Below are 20,645 nucleotides of genomic sequence, written 5' to 3' on the forward strand. Positions count from 1 at the left end.
TCTTTGAATATTCAAGGTATGAAACATACCCTAAACACAAGTGAATAAAATAAAGTTGAAAGAACGGACTGAAGTTAAGCTTATTCCATTATGTTTATAAATAATTCGATTCAAGCCAGTTCTGCTTTTAATTACTGCAGGTCATTTAGGGATGGATATTGAGTATTTGATAATCATTCCTAGAAAAGTAATATTTTTTAAATCCATCACTGGTTAAATAAATTATGACATAGCCAACACTGGATTACCATGCTGTTACACAAAAGGAGGGGGAAATTCTCTAAATTTAAAAAGTAAAGGAAAAGGAGCAGCTGAGAATGAATGGTCTGACAACTGTAATGTAGAACCCTTGGTATCAAATACAAACTGGAGAACTGCATAAGAGAGGGTTTTACTTCTTAGGCTTTGTCTTTTTAACCATTTACCTGACATGCTTTGGCAGTGACATCAGGTGGCGTCTCTGAAGTGAAGGCTGGCCTAAGTGCAGCTCCTACCTGGCAACAAGATATGAAATATCAAGCATCAATAAGTAAAATAACACAAACTCTTTTTAATATTTTAAAATTATTTGTTTATAATAGGTATTCCAGACACCTATTATTTTTGACTGTCCAGTATATCTTCTTTTAGATAAGAACACCTCAATTTTCCTTTGGGGAACCTTTTCTCTCACTCACTCTTCGCCCATATTGTTGCCTCAGAGCTGGAGAGCACTGCCTGACTCCAGAGACCCAAGCAGGGTCAAGGTCTCCTGAAGACACTTGCTGAGAGTACTGGGACAGAAGCACAGACTCTTTTTAAGACTGGGTGCTAAGAACGGGGATGCCTGGGTGGCTCAGTCCGTTAAGTGTCTGCCTTTGGCCCAGGTCATGATCTCAGGATCCTGGGATCAAGTCCAGCTTTGGGCTCCCTGCTCAGCAGGGAGTCTGCTTGTCCTTCTCTCTCTGCCCCTCTCTACTGTTTGTGCTCTCTCTCTCAGATATAAAAAAAAAAAAAAAAAAAAAGATGGTGCTAAGAGAGCCATCTTGATACCACTTGGAAAGAGCAAACTCGAGAATAAAGCCTGTGTAGAGGAAAGCAGAGCCAACTGAGATTCTTGAAAACAATTTTCCTTTTCAGCTTAAGTGAGCTGCAATTATATTTCTATCATGTGCAGTTGTTTTTTTAAAGCAAGTCCTATAGCCAGCTCAAACTCACTATCTTGAGATCAACAGTCCCTTACTGAGCCAGCCAGGCACTCCTCATTTGCAATTTTACCATGGCTAAAAATATGAGAACTGAAATGAGAGTTGAATTGTAACATTTCATTCGAATATGATACTTCTATGTAACTCCAAGCCCTTTCTTTTGCTTTCTTCCAGAGCATACTTGGGCATTTCCTGCTGGGAAGATGTGATGGAAACTGCTAACTAACTGGTGAACTGCTCCTGTCTCTCTTTCCTGCTAGCTGACAGAAGCTGCCACTGAATCATAATGAGAGGTAGGAAAGGATGAATGCTACTGGAGGATTACATGTGATGTGTGTGATGGAACATTTTATGATTCTGTTATCTTTCTTGTTCTTCCTACATTGCTCAATGCCCAGTAAAACATCAGTTAAAATGATTATAGAACTAGTAATAGAAGCCTGAATTCTTTTCTAAGCTGAGAGAAAAAAACAAAAGGTTACATTTATTTCAGGAATGATGATTTTAAGGTAAGACATGCATGTAGGCTAAATGGAATATTTAGTAATGATTTAATGTTATTTTAAGAATATTCAGACATTTTGTAAAGAGTTGAATTAGCAAAGTCCTTTATTCCCCCAAATTACCAAGAAAGTTTTAATTATTAACCTTTAACCTTATAAAAGACCTGTTTTAGGTACATTTTGCTTTTACTTGGAGATTTCTTCTTCACACATATTTTTCTATGTACTGATTATACTGGTGATATATTAGCAGAGATATATACTCATTTATGTATTAAAAAGTGACATGCCAATTAGTTTCACAGACTTTTTATCCCAAGTGTTTAAAAATAAAATTCTCTAACCGAAAGTGCTTACATTGGCTTGATACTGTTCCAGAATCACATGACCTGGAAACTCTGGTTCTGGAATAGCTGCAAATCGCCGAATAACAACTAATAGTGTTTCAAGGCCAGAAAGTCGGAGCTGGTCACTGTGATCTGTGGCAGCCATAAAGGCCATGCGAATTAAGTCGGCAAGATGTAGCACCAAAAAGTCATCTACAAGATTAAAAAAGTCTTATCAAGAAAAAGCATATGCTGGAACTAAGATTTACATTAAATGATCATTTCTCCTCCTTATAATTTCAGACTTTTTTAGACTTGCTTTTAAATACCTCTGATTTGATTTACTATTTCGTTGTACTGTTTGTTAAATACAGACTTTAAAGCTGGATTTGCTGCACTACTGCAAATAATCACACACAAAAAACTCCCAAGGTAAACAATTATGCAGCTATTCAAAAACCAAAGGCAAAATTAGCATCCTTTAAAAGAGTGCTAACTACCTTCAATAAAAACCTTTTTCAGACTTTCTGATAAAAGCACTTTAGAAGTATTTAGGAAACTTTGGGTGCTGATGAGTTAGGCAGTAATTAAACAGTATAACTTGATGTAACAGTAATTACATCAAGTTGAATCTGAAAGACTTCAATGTTCCTTTTGAAAAAGTTTTATGTGGTTATTTAAATGGATTAGGTTATGTTATTTCTGTATGTCTTAGTGCACGTACAAATGATATGAATATAAAAAATATTTGTAGCTATGAAATTATAAACGAGCATTCCTTTCATTCCTACAATACTTTCTTTGGTATAGTAATTCTACTGGGGAGAGACATAGGACAATCACTTAACAATATTCCAATGATAAAATGTTCAGGGGTACAACTACCTTTACTTAAAATATACCTGGGACTAATTTTAATAAGAATGTTATAGATCACAACAAAGAGACCAACTCATCTTAGTAAGTGCCAATTACAATTTTAATTGGGAAGAAAGGAATCAATAAGCATCTATTATGTACTAGTTTTATACCTGTCAGTATCTAGAATGGTACTCATCATAAATAAAGAGACTCAAGAACCACTTGTTTGAAAAATCATTAAAACAGAGATACCTAATTCATATTCCCACACTGGCAATAGTAACATCTTGCTATATAATTCTTTTGTCTGGTAAAAAAGAATCATGAAACCAAAATAATCTATAAGCAAAATTACTGTAAGTTAGAATTCAGAAAATAAATTTTGAGTGTTAGCTAATGTATGTACTACTTTCTAAGAACATGATTATTCTCTATAAACTTGTCACATACAAGTCCATTAAACAAAAGTGAATAACAACTTAAGAAGCTAAATCATTGAAAATGTGTATAAGCATTAAAATTATGCTAGCTTCAAAGATTATGCAAATATTAGTCAAATTTCATAATTTCAAGGAATACAAACTACTTTCTAGTTGTATTTTTTAAATTAATATTAAAAACACAAGCAGACATTTCTATGTACATACTCTGGTTTTTTCATTTTTATGCCACTTACTTCTTGAATCCCTTTTTTTCATTTCTTGTGCTAAAGCAATGTCAAAATGTGCGCTGTGTGCATTCTCACACTGGTTAATTATCCTACAGACACATTCGGCAGCAAAGACTCTAGTAGCCCAACGAGGATTGGTGAAAGGAAAAGACTTGTCATCATTTCCAGTGGTCAGAACTGAAGCATCATCCCCTTTATCTCCTTCCTCTTCTTGCATTGTATCCACACAAGTCACAGTTGTAAAATCTTTCATCAAGGGATAATATATGTAATTACATCAAATATAAGATATATTTATAAAGTAACACAAATGATTTCAAATTCATACTAGAATTGTTGATCAATCATACATCTTTAACAATGTAAAATAACCACATAAAATACAAACCAATTACATCTAATAACTACAGACAACAGTGGTATCTAAAAAATGCTGTTAAGAAATGTTCTAGGTCAAAGTGATAAAGTTGTTTGATTATACTCAAAGTGAAAAACAAAACATGGTAATACAGATATGATGCTAAATACTAGGATAATTATTAATTCCCTATATAGATAGTTACTTAAGGAACCTCAAAATTCTCTGGCATGGAGCACGGTGGTTATACTAAGAAGGTTATTTTAACAGTAGGGCCTTGAACAGATAAAAGGTTCTCGAACCCACTGAAAATGTCCGAAAATATTTTTCTTAGGATAGACTCATTGCTGTCATTTATAGTTTCATAATGTCCAAATGGCCAGAGCCAGTGAGCATTTTTATTTTTTAAATAGATAGAGCTCACATGCACATACATGTGTGGGTGAGGGGGCAGATAGAAAAGGAGAGAGAGAATCCCAAGCAGGCTCCTTGCTTGGTCAGTAACACAGGGCCCAACACAGGGCCCAACACAGGGCTGGATCTCACAACCCTGGGATCATGACCTGAACTGAAATCAAGAATCATGCTCAATAGACTGAGCTGTTCAGGTGCCCCTATTTCCTCTTCATATTAACTTATTAACTCTGTTTAACTTAACTAATGCTATAAAAAAGCAACATTTTTTCCCTTAAATCATCTTGTATATGAATATTTTTTGAATGTGTTATGAAAGCGAGTATGTCACAAAATTATGGCAAAGTCCTGTCTTAAGACTAAGATAATAAACAATATAGACTGAAATGTGTGTTTTCCTAATAAGAAGGGATATAGCCAAACTACAAAGGATAAAGAACAAATGGCAAAATAAAACTGAACAAGTAAGCGCAAGTATGATGTAGAAGTATAAAAAAACAACAGGTGAGACACCAGAGAAGTAATCAACCTGTCTATCTAGGTACATAATAGATTTTCTTTCAAAGAAGTCCTTGTAAGTCTCAAGTAGTGGTGAGAGTCTTTTAACAGAGGGAAACATATGATGATTCATAACAGAGTTGAAAGAATGAATATAAATCAGTGGAAGAGAATAGGACCAAGGTAGACAGTGGAGAATATTAAAAAAAATTTTTTTTTAAAATACCTTGCTTCCTTTCACATAATTCAGATACATATTAAATTATAAGGCTTGGGTAACTAATTTTAAGTGCTACTGAAATACAGTAGGAAGCTGGATTTTATTATTTTAAAGATTTTATTTATTTGAGAGAGAGAGAATATGAGCAGTGGGAGGAACAGAGGGAGAAGGACAAGCAAACTGCACTGAACACGGAGCCTGATGCGGGGCTCAATCTCACAACCCTGATATCATGCGTCACTGGAATCAAAATCAAGAGTGGCACACTTAACTTACTGAGCCACTCAGTTGCCCCAAAAGCCAGATTTTAAAGTGAGGTAGGGTAAGGTCTGAATACATCTGTTGTGTTTTGGGGCAAATTACCTAGCCTCTCCAAGTCTGTTTTCTCTTGTGTAAAATGGGATAATACTGCCTATTCACTGGATGGTTAAAGGATTAAATCAGACAAAGTATGTATAGTACTTGGAACAGAACTGATCTTTCTCCTTTCTTCCTCTCATTTACTTTCTCTTACTCCAAAGATATAAATTTGAAAGACGGGATCCCTGGGTGGCGCAGCGGTTTGGCGCCTGCCTTTGGCCCAGGGCGCGATCCTGGAGACCCGGGATCGAATCCTACATCAGGCTCCCGGTGCATGGAGCCTGCTTCTTCCTCTGCCTGTGTCTCTGCCTCTCTCTCTCTCTGTGACTATCATAAAAAAAAAAAAAAAAAAAAAAATCTTAAAAAAAATAAAATAAAATAAATTTGAAAGACTGTAATACACTTTCTCACTAACAATTATCTTATACTGACAAAAACATTAGGAAATAATAACACTATTTTCTAACCCTGTTTAAAATCAATATTACTGAGTGTATAGGAACTTGCTTGCTCAAAATGTAACTTTTGATGATTTTTCTATTAAGTGGATTTGATGCGATCTCTCAAATATTATGTATGAAAACAAATGATGCGGCTTCTCTAAGTCATGTCATCACTTTTGCACTTTTAGCTTGTTTTATACAAGGAAGTCATAAAGATAATCAGAAGAATAAAAAAACCCACAGACATAATTGTTAGATGTGAACAGTAGAATCCTTCTTTTTTTTTTTTTTTTTTTTAAAGATTTTATTTACTTATTCATGAGAGACACAGAAAGAGAGGCAGAGACACAGGCAGAGGGAGGAGAAGCGGGCTCCATGCAAGGAGCCCGATGTGGGCTCAACCACTGAGCCACTTAGGCATCCCTAAACACTAGAATCTTCATTTGAAAAAAGCAAAAGCAATTACAGTCCAAATACTCAGACAAAATTGATGAATTGTCACCAGCAAATAATTTTATATATTATTTTCATTTTCAATTTTATTCCACGGTAACCATCAATACTTACCAGCTGATGCAGCAAGTACATCTTTACAAAGCTTTAACCAGAAGGAGAGCTTATCCACTGCCATAGATGTAAGCATATGATTTAAAGTCTCTTTGATATCATGGCATAACTTCTGGTCTGTTTCTTTATCTAGTAAGGTCAACAACGCCCCTTCAAGGCCCACTTCTCTGATGTTAGCATCTGACAAGAAGAAAATCGATGATCTAAGTAATACAGAAAACAAAACTGCCATATGAGAAGCACACATATTCAAAAGCTATTAAAATATTACATGCAAATATTCTCATTGCAAAGTAATGAAGCACCTCAAAGGAGAAACATAAGCCTTGGTTTAGCATCTACTTCCTCTAATTCTGAAAGTGCCAAAAGAGTAAATAAATTTTCTCTTGAAAATTTAACTTATTTAGCATTTATGAAAGCATCTAGATTCTAAATATTATGCTACTATTACACTATTTTGAAAGAGAAATTATCTTTTTTTTAAAAAGGATTTTATTTATTCATGAGAGACAGAGAGAGAGAGAGAGAGAGGAACAGACACAGGCAGAGGGAGAAGCAGGCTCCATGCAGGGAGCCCGATGTGGGACTCAATCCCGGGTGTCCAGGACCAGGCCCTGGGCTGAAGGCAGCGCTAAACTGCTGAGCCACCCCAGCTGCCCAAAAAGAGCCTTCAGCGTCCCCGTTGGGGAATCGAACCCCGGTCTCCCATGTGACAGGCAGGGATACTCACCACTATACTAATGAGGAAAACTGCATGAGTTCTTAACTGTATTTTACTCATAGAGCTAATTCAAGAATTCTAGGAACATATATCAGCATGTTTACACAATGAAAGCCAAAGCAAAAGATGTAGATAATTTAAGTGGTGAATATAAACTGAAAATTACTTAGGCATAATGTCTGACATGGTTAGAAGATTAAAATTTCTCTGGTTAAGGTAAGTCATCGTTTTCATGAGTGTTGCAACCTGTTTGATGACTACTATACTAGTTAAGCAATGCTGATTAACTCAAGTCAGAGTTACTAAGTTTTAATATAATAACAACTAATTTAAGGAGCACAAGTTGACAGTAAAACACATCGATCTGAGAGCTTTAGATACTGGAAAGCTTTGTGAAGCCTGAGACTTCTAAACATGTGACGGCACTTTGGAAACTATATACATAAAAGAGTAAGATATTAATTACCATTACTATTTTTGTAGGTTGTTTGAATTTGTGATGCATATTTGGGTTACTTGCATAATTTTATTTTTTTAAAAGATTTTATTTATTAATGAGAGACACAGAGAGAGGCAGAGACATGGACAGAGGGAAGGCTCCCCATGGGAAGCCTGATGCGGGACTCAATTCCAGGACTCCGGGATCATGACCTGAGCTGAAGGCAGATGCTCAACCACTGAGCCACCCACGCGTCCCTACTTACATAATTTTAAAATAAAGATATACATACTTAAAACAAATGGCTAAGAAATCCTTTAATTCAGCTCTAAAATAAAGAGGTATAAAATAAAGAAGGTAAAAAACTCTCTAACCCGAAGAAGATTCATCTATGATAAATTTTATTAAATTAGATTTCAGAGGACGAAAGGTACATATGGCAAACTACTTAAAGAATCCAACTTTAATTGATTGTTGTGAAAAAACTTGTTCTAAAATCTGAGAGGCTCTCAAATTTCAATATACATTAACAGGGATTATAAAACCTAGGTAAAAGATTGCTGCTTTCCACTCCTAGATTTTTGGTTAAGCAGACTTGTGATGGGGTCCAATAATTTGCATTTCTAACAATTCCTCAGTGAGGTGGATATTGCTGGTCTGGGGGCCTAAGTTGAAAACCATTGCTCTAAACCAGTAACATCACTTGCTAAAATGACAGTGATTGTTAGCAACTAGGTTTAAGACATTATATATTAAGTTTTAAATTTCATTTTAAAAACTCATGTTTATATGGAAGATTTAAAATTAAAACAGTCATTTGAGCTGGAGATAATGCTGATGAAAAAGTCTTACCAGAAGTCAACTCTTCTCTGTTGTCTTTAGCAAGCAAAACAGCATGTTCTGAAACTTCAGCTGCTTCTCTCTGTACAAGTTGACGTAAACAGGCCAGTACTGCTCTTCTCAGTAACAAATAGGGACTACAAAGATTCACCTGAAAAATACCATTTGGGAAATGAAAGAGCGGAAATTCTTGGCGGCATTCACAGTAAGTCTAACAGACATTCACTGGATGGATCCCTCCTAATTCTATCCAGCCCATCACTGTACTAGATGCAGTTTATTAAATACACAGAAACTTCTTCAAACTATTCTAGTACATATTTTTTATTATAACCTAGACATAGCTTAAGTACATGCACATGTACTTGATTATGCAATATTCATAAATAAATCCAAACAGAAGCCTCTTGAGTGTTAGAAGACACAAAATTTAATGAACAAAAATAGTTTTGAGAGAAAATACAATTGAGAATTTATTTGTAGCTCATATGTTTGCACTTCATGCAACCTTATAATGTTTTACATTTTCTAAGTAGAAATTTATACAGATCCATATAATGCCTTAGTTATTCTTATTTGTAAAATGGAAATAACACTACCCCATCTCACTGAGCTGTTGCAAAATTAACACAAAGAAACATGCAAAAGGGCTTAGCACAGTACCTGGCAAGTAGTGAGTGTCAATAAATGTTAGTTATTATTAACTATTATTAACAGTCTTTATCAATAGTATTTTATTCAGATGTCATACAGAGTAAGTAAATGCATTTTCAAGTAACGGCAGAAAAGAGTTTTACTCAGAAAACATATTCATCAAAAACACTCTCTAGAGATACACATATATGTACATAGACTTGTACAAATCTAAGAATATTTTTGCTGACACACTCAATACATATTCTTTTTACTGAGAAGTATCTGAACAATGTATCTACTGAGGCTGTATCTCCTAAAGGTAAATGATAGGATTATGATATACCTTAAATGAACAATTAAAACAAGTCAACGTTTTCTGGATACAAATTCTTACTCAGTGATTCATAAATAAAATAAAGTATAGGTTTCTGAAATTTATTTTTTTCTAACTATGGAAGTAAAGAGCAGTTTAGGGTGGTTTATGACAATGAATATGTGTTTTACATTACTGATTTTCCAAACAAAATTTGAGAAGTAATAGCCTAATTCTTATAGTGATCTTTATTTAGATCTGGTGTATATGAGAAAAACAGGACTAAAGTAGGTGAGTTTGTTGAAAAGAACAGAGCATAAATTCTGAGAAAAAGAGCAGGTAGTGACAGCTGGTTTCTGATACATAAGAAATATATGCAAAGACAGTGAAACCCTAAATTTTATCAGAAGCCAAAAGACAGAAAAGATGTGTGAATGTATCAGCAGTGAAACATATCAATGAGAACTGCTTTATAAATATATTCTATTATACCCTCAAGTCATATCATGAACTCAAAAGTGGAAAGAGGAATGCCATTCACAAGTTAATGTCATTCCAATCATGTTAAAGAACCATTGTTAGAAACTAGTATGTAGAGTAACGGAAGAGTTAAAATGTAAAAAAATTAAGTTTACTCATGCCCAAGATTACAGCTGTATTTTACAACAATGACAAAAAAGCATTCTACAAGGCAATTTTAAAGAAAAGTTAATGAATCTACTAATTATTTTCATTGGAGTTGTACAAGCATATAATACAAGGCAGGTGCGGCATTTATTCAGGCTGGTCAAACACTCTTAGAGAAAGCATGCTTAAAAGTACTCTTTACTTGTTTGGAAGAAAAAAGATTAAAGGCGATCACACAAAGCAAAATGGAACATTTAATATCTCCATGTCATTCTCCAGCATTGTATATTGGGAAGAGGAATAGAGTGAGTTAAGGCAAACAAACCGAGCAGGCAAAATGTAGAAATAAAGTCAAACCATAATTACAATTCCTTTCTGAAATGAATATGTAAATCAAAATGATGCAAAATTAAGTGCAAGGACTGAGTGCACCAGCTGGAGAAGGTTAGGGAGGATATGTTTACAGTGGTATTAAATAAACACCATGTAACATGCTACACATACTGGACTTTGCATTAATGGTTAGCTTAAACAAAGAGATGCAGGGGAAAACAAGAACATCTACAACCAAAAAAACGACACAAAGAAACAGCACTGCAAACCTCAAAAAAAGTTAGGAATTGAGGGTCAGGGACCTACCAACACAGAATTATCCAACAAGATCTCCTGCACAAAAACAAATGACAGACTGGTCATGACAAAACCAAAAGATAAATACTAGGATGACTTTGACAACAGTCAGCTAAGCATTAAAATATAAATGTTCATAGAGCTATCATTCAAATTGGCTTAGCTTCAGCTTTAAAAATATGCCACAATTACTTCATTTTCCAACTTTAAAATATGAGTTGAGCTAAGATCTTGGAAATAGTCAACTCAAGATGTAAAGATATAAAATATACAATAACTTAAAAATGTACATTTGTGTAATTAGGTTTTCCTTTGGAATCTCTCATTAAACCTCAATAACAAAGCCAGATCAAGGAGACATGAGTATTAAAGGAGTGATCTGGATTGCATTCACATGAGCAGGAGTACAGCAAGGGACAAAGTTAATGATTTACCTCATCACAAGTTAATTATGGATTTTTTATTCTTGGAAGCCAATTTTTAAAACTAAGAGTACTCAGAATTACTAGTATAGCTAAGACCAAGTTCAGAATGGAAGTTAAACAGCATGCAGTTAGAAGAAAACTCTTTCCAGTAAGATTCTTTCCTAATGACATGTATTCTGAATATTCAAGGAGTTTCAATTAATATGAAAACATTTCATGCTAAATAATTAAGTTCTCTGTACAAAAGAAAATCTGATCATAAAGTTGTTAAACAGAAAAGCAAAAGCAATTTTCTTACTACAGGGAATACTCTAAAATATAATAAATTCAATCAAATAAATTCAGAATAAAAGCTTACTAAAAAATTAATAAAATTAAACTACAGTGATAGCAACTTTTAAATGATTTCTGTATAAGAAAAATTATTTTATAGCTTAAATATTATGAGTAACATGAATAAGATTTGTTAATTGTTAATTCTGATTTTCTCAACTATTTTGAATATTCCTAAAAGAAAAATCTGATAGTAGTCTCTATTATTCTTTATATGTAAACTTTCTCAGTCTGGGGGAAAAAAGTAACAAACTTGGTCAGATCCAATTCATCAAGAATTAGTAGTAAGTTTTGCTATTTTTCAATAAACTTGGTAGATGAATTCATGTATCAATTAAACAAATTTCAAAAGGCTACTAACAAAGTTTCTACTATAATTCTAGAAAAAAAATGGCAGTAAAATGGAGAGTGAAAGTTTGATCAATTTGCAAAGGAGTGACTATTTTTCTTTTTTTTTTTTAATTTTTTTTTTTTAATTTTTATTTATTTACAATAGTCACAGAGAGATAGAGAGAGAGGCAGAGACACAGGCAGAGGGAGAAGCAGGCTCCATGCACCGGGAGCCCGACGTGGGATTCGATCCCGGGTCTCCAGGATCGCGCCCTGGGCCAAAGGCAGGCGCCAAACCGCTGCGCCACCCAGGGATCCCGTGGAGTGACTATTTTTCAATGATTGGTTTTAGTGATGGCTCCTAGAATACAAAGTAATAGTCCTAGGGAAAATTCATTGAGTGGTAAAAGTAAAATCCTTTTTCCAGTTAGTGCTATTTTCTCTACTACATGTTTAACCCAGACAGCAACCAAGTTTCTATCAGAAGTCAGTCACATCCTCCTTTAAAGAGTCTTACATAATCTTGCCTGTGAAAATCACAATGAAGATTAATATAAAGTATAAATTATATGTTAAGAAAATAACATATATGGTTATTAAGTGCTTGAGACATGTGCCTTTATAGGTGGCATCTTGTGTAATCCTTGTGTTTTATAGACAAGGTAGCTAAGGCTGGAAGAGGTTATGGGACTTCCATAAAGCCACGAAGCCAGGAGGTGGTAGAATTAAGAGGTAACCATAACTATAAAGTCAGTATGAAATAAAGAAATGGGAACTGAAAAAGGAGTATAGAAACCTGGATTCTAGACTAGAGCTACCACTACACCTAGGTATGTTAACTTGGGCAAATTATTTGATTTTTTGGTCCTTGGTTTCTTCTTTTATTGGGGAAGTTGGTTTGAAAGACGTCTGAGGTTCTTTCAAGGTGAAATGCTGCATATCCTGCCTCAAGCTTTTATTTATTTTTTTTTTAAAAGATTTTATTTAAGAGAGAGAGGCAGAGACATAGGCAGAGGGAGAAGCAGGCTCCATGCAGGAGCCTGATGCGGGACTCGATCCCAGGACCCCGGGATCATGCCCCGAGCTGAAGGCAGGGGCTCAACCACTGAGCCACCCAGGTGTCCCCTGCCTCAAGCTTTTAAACAAAAAGTCTGTCTAAAGTAATGATGCTCCACTGGCATGTTATTAATGGGAATGTGTTGTGGACATTCTAGGAGAAGTAAAAGCAATGGTGTCAAGTTTTAATTCCAAATGTAACTCAATTTTTGAAACAAGTCACACAGAAATTGGTGATTCTCAAGGTAAATCTTAAAACTACTGACGATTATAAACCACTTTACCAGAACTTTTAGCATATTAAACATATTATTAAAACCCAGACACTGATGCCTTATGCCAACTAGAATATTAAAGAAAAATGTTCTGCCCATCTAGGGTGGACAGAACTTTTTATGTAATTATGTGGAATAACGGAAGGAAAAAAAAAAGACACGACATAAATTTTTCCATGTGCTGTGGCATTTAAACAGTATCCAGGACAATTAAGCACCTGATATGTTTACTGACTAATGAATAAATATCCCAAATGTTAGGTTCAACATTAAGAGAAAAATGAATTACTATATGAGAGATTTACAATGCGATTATATGAAAGTTGGCCCTACTCCCTAAAAAAGACTAGAATTGAGAGAAAATAGCTATTATACACAGACTAGAGAATAATTAAAATGAACCTAAGTTTCCAATGAAAAAAAATCTAAGGACTTACTAATAAATTTATACTCACACAGAGGCAGCTGACCAAGCTGGACAGGTTGACATGTCTTGGTGCAAACATATGAAGCTGCTGAAGGCAAGAGATGGCCTGAGCTTGAACGAGGCAGTCTGGGTTATCTTGCATCACTGCACAACCCAAAAGACAGGAAGTCCTTAAGGTGGAAATGGAAGTACTATTACCTAAAATGAAAGCAGAGAGCTTTGAATAATTTGTCTATGAAATCATTCCTCTTTAAACATGTATTACTAGGTTTGTTTTTTTACCAATTTTAAACTTAAGGATCTGTGAAGTAAATTTCTTCTACAAATGCAGGGATAATCCAGATGACAGATTTTTTAGTTATATTGTTATTCTTACTCTAATAAATTTACGTCAACATAAATCATTAGGCGAACAAGAACATAGGAAGGACTACCTGTAGGTTATATCAAATTTTCATGAAAAGCAGAATTAGAAGTGGCTAATGAATTAAGCACCCTGCTTAAATCAGTTGAGTTGCTTTCCAATATTAAAATCATATACTTTATATTTGAACAAATCAGATTATTTGAGTTTGGGGACTTATTTTTTAGAAGAGATGAGTTCTTAAACTATTCCACTTAATGTCTATCACCTTAATTGTCAAGGGAAGCATTTAAAAAATACATCTAATCTTTCTAAATATGGCACTCTGTCTTTTCAAGGTAAGAGAAATCACACTGAATGGCATTTCACAAAATACATGATCACCTACTATATGTCAATCACAAAGACTTTTCAACTTTTCCCTCATTTGGTAGAGAAGGAAACCAAAGACAAAGATTTTCACCCAATTAAGTAGTTGTGTAGCTTATATTAAGTTTCCTCATTTCTGTGTTATTTTCTATTATGTCAACATGTAGGAGTCAAAGTCTTCTTCCCAAGATGACTCCCAACATTCTGCCCATGTATTTGCATAGAACACTCTGCTAAACTTCACGTCACTGAGAAGTATTTGAGTAATAAGAAATGAATTGATCTTTTATGCATTTTTTTACTGTAAAACATCATAAAATAAGCTATGCATACCCTGTAGCTCTGGACCCAATGTAGTAATGAGGGCATTCAAACAGCGACCAAGACTCTGGTGTACTTCAGCATGAGTAGGAGGCACATTTAACAATAACATTATAATAAGAGAGAGGGTGGGTTCCACATGCATATGATAGAGGGGGCCAGCAGAATCAATTATCAATGATAGCGAATGTAGTGCCCAGGTCTGTGAAGACAGAGAAAAACAATTTAAAATGCTACAGCAGCATTAAGAAACATAAAACACACACACACACACACACACACACACACACACACACACACACAAAAAGAAACATAAAACACAATGAATTGTTCTTTGGTGAAGCAAGTGATAAAGTAGTGGCAAAGTAAAGTTATTTGTGTGCTATAACTAACTTGGAAAGAAATAGAGAACATAAGTTTAGGAAAAAATTTCTCATCTAATATCCATTAAAAAACAATCAAAGACAATCATCTAATATAGAATGGTAAACTTAAATCTCAGCACTAAGAATTCCAAGACTATGTTTGATTCTTTAGCTAATAGCTTGAACTGAATCTAGTTTGCTGAAAATTATTTATTGTTTAATCTATGTGGAGAACAAAAATTCCAGTTTTTAAAAAATTCAAAATAAGTAAATAAATAAAAAAATGATTCAACAAAACCTACAATTACATGCAGTAATATGGACAAATCTCTTGAACATATACCACAGGATTCCATTGATATAAAGAATAAAAGCAGGCAAAATTAATACATTATACTGCAAATTAGGATAGTGGTTATCATTGGTGGGGCAGGTAGTAACTAGAAGAGAACATGAGGAGAGCATTTGGGGTACTGGTAATGTTCTATTTCTTGATCTAGGTGCTGGTTACATGGTATGTTTAGTCTGTATACTCTATTCACAAAGATACACACTTAAGTGTACTTTCATAAACATATAAAAATGAATATGTGTATAAATAAGTATATATAAATGTTTATATATTAAATGAAATGCCTTTCAGCCATATCTGACCTGCTACATGTTTTTATAAATAAAAAGCTTTACTGAAACACAGTCATGCTCATTTATTTACGTATTTATGGCTGCGTTACTACAATGGCAGAATTGTGCAGCTAACAGAGACTATATGACATGTAAGTGTACACAATTTACTAAGCGGCTCTTAATAGAATGTGTTTGTCAACTCTGGTATACATGAACGAACCTCAGGATGAGGCTGTCTTCAGAGACAGGGCCTTTAAAGAAGTTAAAATGAGGCTATTACAGTGGGCCTTAACCCAATGTGACTGATATCCTAACAGAAAGTTTGGATAGAATGACACTAGAGATGCACATGCACAGAGGAAAGACCATGTGAAGACATGATGAGAAGGTGACCACCTCCAAGCCAAGGAAAGAGGACTAAGAAGAAACCAAACTGGCTGTCACTTTGATCTTCTAGCCTCCAGAACCATGAGAAAATAAATTTCTGTTGTTTAAGCTACCAATAAATCAATGAATGAATGAATGAATGAAACAAGACTGACCATATGCTGATAATTAATGTAGTCAGATGATGGGTATAATAGGTTCCTTACAGTATACTTTATTTCTATGTATGTTTGAAGCACATAAAAAGTTCTCCCTTTAGGAAACTGAAAAAGTTTTACCCCTCTTGCCAATGAATGCATAAGAAAGTTTACAGTACTGTAAAGATTTTTAATTTATTTATTCATGAGAGACACATAGAGCGGGGGCGGGGAGAGCAACACACACACACACACACACACACACACACACACACATACACACAGGCAGGCAGAGGGAGAAGCAGGGAGCAGGGAGCCTGATGTGGGACTCCATCCCGGGACTCCAGGATCACGCCCTGGGCTGAAGACAGGCGCTAAACCGCTGAGCCACTCGGGGATCCCCGAAAGCTTACACTACTTTAAATGCTACAAAAATAAACTGTTAAGTAAGAGATAGCAGTAATCAAGAAGAGTCAGATTTGATGACACTGGGAGCCACTAAAAGCACTTAATCGATAAAAAGGTATTTAATATAAACATATGTGCATTCACAACAGACTTCTTGAAAGGGAAGAAGAGAAATATAATAAATGGAAGCAAAAAGTACTACAATAAAGGAAAATGAAAGAATGGAACACCTTAAGTTAACTCAGTCAACTACTAGATGATGATGAGGAGACTATTAGTAATATGGTAATTCAAAGAATGAAAGCTAACTGTGGATTAGGGATGTTGAAATTTGAAGAGAAGGTGGTTAAACTACATCTCAGAAAGAACACTAAAAACTTTGGATTATCAGAGAGGAATAGGAAGGGAAAAGAGTAATAGGAAAAATATAAGTGCAGATATGAGAAAGGCCTGTATAGGATGAAAACAGGCAGATCAGAAGTGGCTGGGTGGCTCAGTTAATTGTCTGCCTTTGGCTCAGGTCATGATCCCAGTGTCCTGAGATGGAGGCCTGCATCGGGCTCTCTGCTCCACAGGGAGCCTGTTTTTCCCTCTCCTGCCTGCTACTCCCTCTGCTTGTGCTCTGTCAAATAAATAAATAAAATCTTAAAGAAAAAAAAAAAAAAGAGAAAAAGAAAATAGGCAGATCATCTATAAGAGAAGCCAGTATTTTGGGGTAATAATAGACAAGGTTCCTGGGTCAGATTTGAATGAGAAGGTGATTTAGGAAGCAATAAGCAGTTTCCCCAGATTTTTGGTAGGGAAGGAGCAAGATGAAAGTCTTTCAGGAAAACAATGTGTTTTCACATCTAGGGAGAGTTGAAAAGAATCTAAAACTACTATAGTAATTAGGAACACATAAGGGAGGCAGAGATAAGGGGAGTAAAAGAACAGGAGAAATGACAATTATTCAAAATTTATTAAGACATCAAGAGAATGGTGATTTTTAACAGAAATGAGTAAGATATGTACAATAATATGGTAAAGTAGTTAAGAACATGGGTTCAGAGTTCATGACTTGTGTTTGTGAACTGATTCCATGATTTATTAGCTTTCAGCTGTGAGCAAGTTACTTATCTTCTGTAAGCTCGTTTTCTTTTTGTATAAGGGGATTACTATGAGGTTTAAGTATGTTAATGTTTTTGAAGAATATAAAACAATGCTTGGTACCTATCAAGTTCTCCAAAATAGTAAATGTTATTAAGATAGAAGGAAGATTCATTTTCAGAAAAAGATACTGATTTTGATTTTGGAAATTCTGAGTGCAAAGACACAGATTTGAATTTCAAAAACTAGTCAAGGTTAACAATGGTCTGGATATTTGTTGAGGGGGGATTATTTACAAGTTACTAATGGCATATAAAAACAACCTGCATTATATTCAAATCATGAACTTCAAGAAGGTATCACATGGGGTATTTACCTGCACATCAGGAGAAGTACTGTCCTGAGACAAAGTATAAAGGATTCCAACACAAGAACTCAAATGTTGAGAAGAACTTATTCCTCCTAAATATCTATGTAGAGATCCCAAAGCCAATGAGTATCCTGTTCTGGTAACCACATCCCTTGCTGATTTCAGTCTATAATTATGGAAATAAATAATAATCACTGAACAAAACTAATGCATGTACACTGTCACATAGGCAAAATATATGGATAGCTGCAAAATTCAAAAATATATTTTCTGTTAACTGATAAAAAAAAAAAAATTCTGGAATGACCTGAAAGGTACCTTGAGAAGAAAAACATTTTTATTTAAAATAAAATTTTTATTTTAAATAAAAATATTTTTACATTATTAAGTATGAATAATTCCAATGTTTTTTCAGAGATACATTAAATTTGTAAGACAAGCATTATTAGTTTATTGTTAAGTTACTTTTCAAAAGTTGAAGTATCATCAACACACAATATCCTATCAGTTTCAGGTGTATATCATTTTTATACATTATGAAATGATCCCCACAATAAGTCTAGTTACTGTTACCATACAAAGTTTCTGCAATATTATTGACTATATTCTATATGTTATACATTACATCCCATGACTTATTTCCTAACTGGAAGTCTGGACCTCTTAATTCCCTTCACCTGTTTTGCACCCTCCCCTCCTCTCTGGTAACCAACAGTTTATTTCTTTTATCATTTCTTTTTACATGTAAGTGAAATCACATGGTATTTGTCTTTCTCTGTCTTATTTCACTGAGCCTAATTCCTTCTAGGTCCATCCATGTTGTCACAAATGGCAAGATTTCCTTCTTTTTTTACGGCTGAGTAATATTACACATACCATCTTCTTTATCCATTCATTTATTAATAGACACAGGTTGATTCCATATTTTGGCTATTGTAAGTAATACTGCAATGAACAAATGGGTGCATATATCTCTTTTTTTTTTAAAGATTTTTCTTTTTTTTTTTATTATTTATTCATGAGAGACACACACAGAGAGAGAGAGAGAGAAAGAGAGAGAGAGAGAGAGGCAGAGACACAGGCAGAGGGAGAAGCAGGCTCCGTGCAGGGTGCCTGACGTGGGACTAGATCCCAGGTCTCCAGGATCACGCCCCAGGCGGCACTAAACCGCTGAGCCACCCGGGCTGCTCTCATATATCTCTTTTAATCAATGTTTTCATTTCCTTTTTTTTTTTTTTAATTTATTTATTTATTTATTTATGATAGGCACACAGTGAGAGAGAGAGAGAGAGGCAGAGACACAGGCAGAGGGAGAAGCAGGCTCCATGCACCGGGAGCCTGATGTGGGATTCGATCCCGGGTCTCCAGGATCGCGCCCTGGGCCAAAGGCAGGCGCTAAACCGCTGCGCCACCCAGGGATCCCCTGTTTTCATTTCCTTTGAATAAATATCCAAAAGTGGAATTGCTGGGTTGTATGGTATTTCTATTTTTAATTTTTTGAGGAACCACCATACTATTTTCCATAATGGCACCAATTTATATTCCCATAGTGTATGAAGGTTCCCTTTTCTCCACATCCTACTCAATACTTGTTATGACACTAGTCAATTAGACAAGTGTGAGGTGATGTCTTGTTGTGGTTTTGCTTTGCATTTCCATGATGATTAATGATGAGAAGCTCTTCAAGTGCCTGTTGGCTATCTATATGTCTTCCTAGGAAAAATGTCTATTCCGTCCTCTGCCCATTTTTTAAAAATCAGGTTTTTAACATTAAGTTGTATAAGTTCTGTATATATTTTTGATATTAACCCTTTATAAAATATATGATTTGCAAATATCTTCCACCATTTTAGGCTGCCTTTTGGTTTTGTTAATGGTTTCCTTCATTGTACAAAAAAGCTTTTCAGTTTGATGTAATTCCGTTTGTTTTAGCTTTTGTTGCCATTACCTGACCTCTTTCCCACTAAATATTGCTAGGACCAATGTCAAAGAGTTTACTGCCTGTCTTCGTCTAGGAGTTTTATGGTTTCTGATGTTGCTTCAAGTCTTTCACCACTGAATTTATTTTTGTGGTCCAGTTTTAATCTTTTGCATGTACCTATCCTGTTTTCCCAACACCATTATTAAACAGACTGTCTGTCCCCCATTGCTTTGTTTTTAAAGTAAGCTCTAAGACCACAGTGGAACATGAACTCAGAGCCCCAAGATCAAGAGTTGCATGCTCTACTGACTAGGCCAGCCAGGAACCCGTTTTCCCCCTTATTCTTGATTCCTTTGCCAAATTAATTGACTAGATAAGTGTGGGTTTATTTCTGGGCTCTCTATTCTAACGCACTGATCTGTGTTTGTTTTTGTGCTAGTAATGTACTCTTTTAATTATTATCACTTTCAGGAATGCTGAAAACAGCATTCCTCCAGCTTTGTTCTTTGGTTCCAAATTTCAGGATTTTTTTTTTGTTCTAGTATTGTGAAAAATGTCCTTGGTATTTTGATGGGGATTATACTGAATCTGTAGATTGCTCTGGGTAGTATGGATATCTTAACAATATTAAATCTTACAATCCATAAGCATGGTGTGTGTATGTGTACATTAAAATTTGGAACACTTTGGGGCACCTGAGTGACTAAGCTAGTTAAAATACGGAACGGAACACTTCATGGATTTGTATGTCACCCTTGTGAAGCATGGGTCATCTTCAATTTCTTTCAACAATGTCTTAATGTTCTTAGTGTGGTTGTTCACTTCCTTGGT

General features: G+C 34.9%; 1 protein-coding gene and 1 long non-coding RNA gene across 36 annotated transcripts in view; one reads left to right on the top strand and one right to left on the bottom strand.

Annotated features, from left to right (window-relative positions):
* LOC112926595 (uncharacterized) overlaps positions 1–4,706 on the top strand; it is a 92,613-nt gene extending 87,907 nt beyond the window's left edge. For both annotated transcript variants that reach the window (XR_012002126.1, XR_003236358.2), the window contains 2 exons: positions 1,362–1,480; positions 3,643–4,706. This is a non-coding gene — a long non-coding RNA (uncharacterized lncRNA). The remainder of the gene's footprint in view (positions 1–1,361; positions 1,481–3,642) is intronic.
* Positions 1–20,645, bottom strand: part of HEATR5A (HEAT repeat containing 5A) — a 111,664-nt gene that overhangs the window by 32,253 nt on the left and 58,766 nt on the right. For 12 of the 34 annotated variants that reach the window (XM_026007670.2, XM_072761334.1, XM_026007674.2 and 9 more), the window contains exons 19-26: positions 17,900–18,059; positions 14,526–14,715; positions 13,488–13,657; positions 8,420–8,558; positions 6,408–6,587; positions 3,554–3,793; positions 2,048–2,229; positions 426–494 (exon numbers count right to left, since the gene is read on the bottom strand). In XM_026007670.2, coding sequence (XP_025863455.1) covers positions 426–494; positions 2,048–2,229; positions 3,554–3,793; positions 6,408–6,587; positions 8,420–8,558; positions 13,488–13,657; positions 14,526–14,715; positions 17,900–18,059 — 1,330 coding nt within the window. Of the gene's footprint in view, positions 1–425; positions 495–2,047; positions 2,230–3,553; positions 3,794–6,407; positions 6,588–8,419; positions 8,559–10,622; positions 10,650–13,487; positions 13,658–14,525; positions 14,716–17,899; positions 18,060–20,645 lie in introns of all 34 variants that reach the window. The other 22 variants (XM_072761335.1, XM_072761326.1, XM_072761330.1 and 19 more) reach the window with 3 other exon arrangements.

This window comes from Vulpes vulpes, chromosome 6 (genome assembly GCF_048418805.1).
Source record: "Vulpes vulpes isolate BD-2025 chromosome 6, VulVul3, whole genome shotgun sequence".
Taxonomy (NCBI): domain Eukaryota; kingdom Metazoa; phylum Chordata; class Mammalia; order Carnivora; family Canidae; genus Vulpes; species Vulpes vulpes.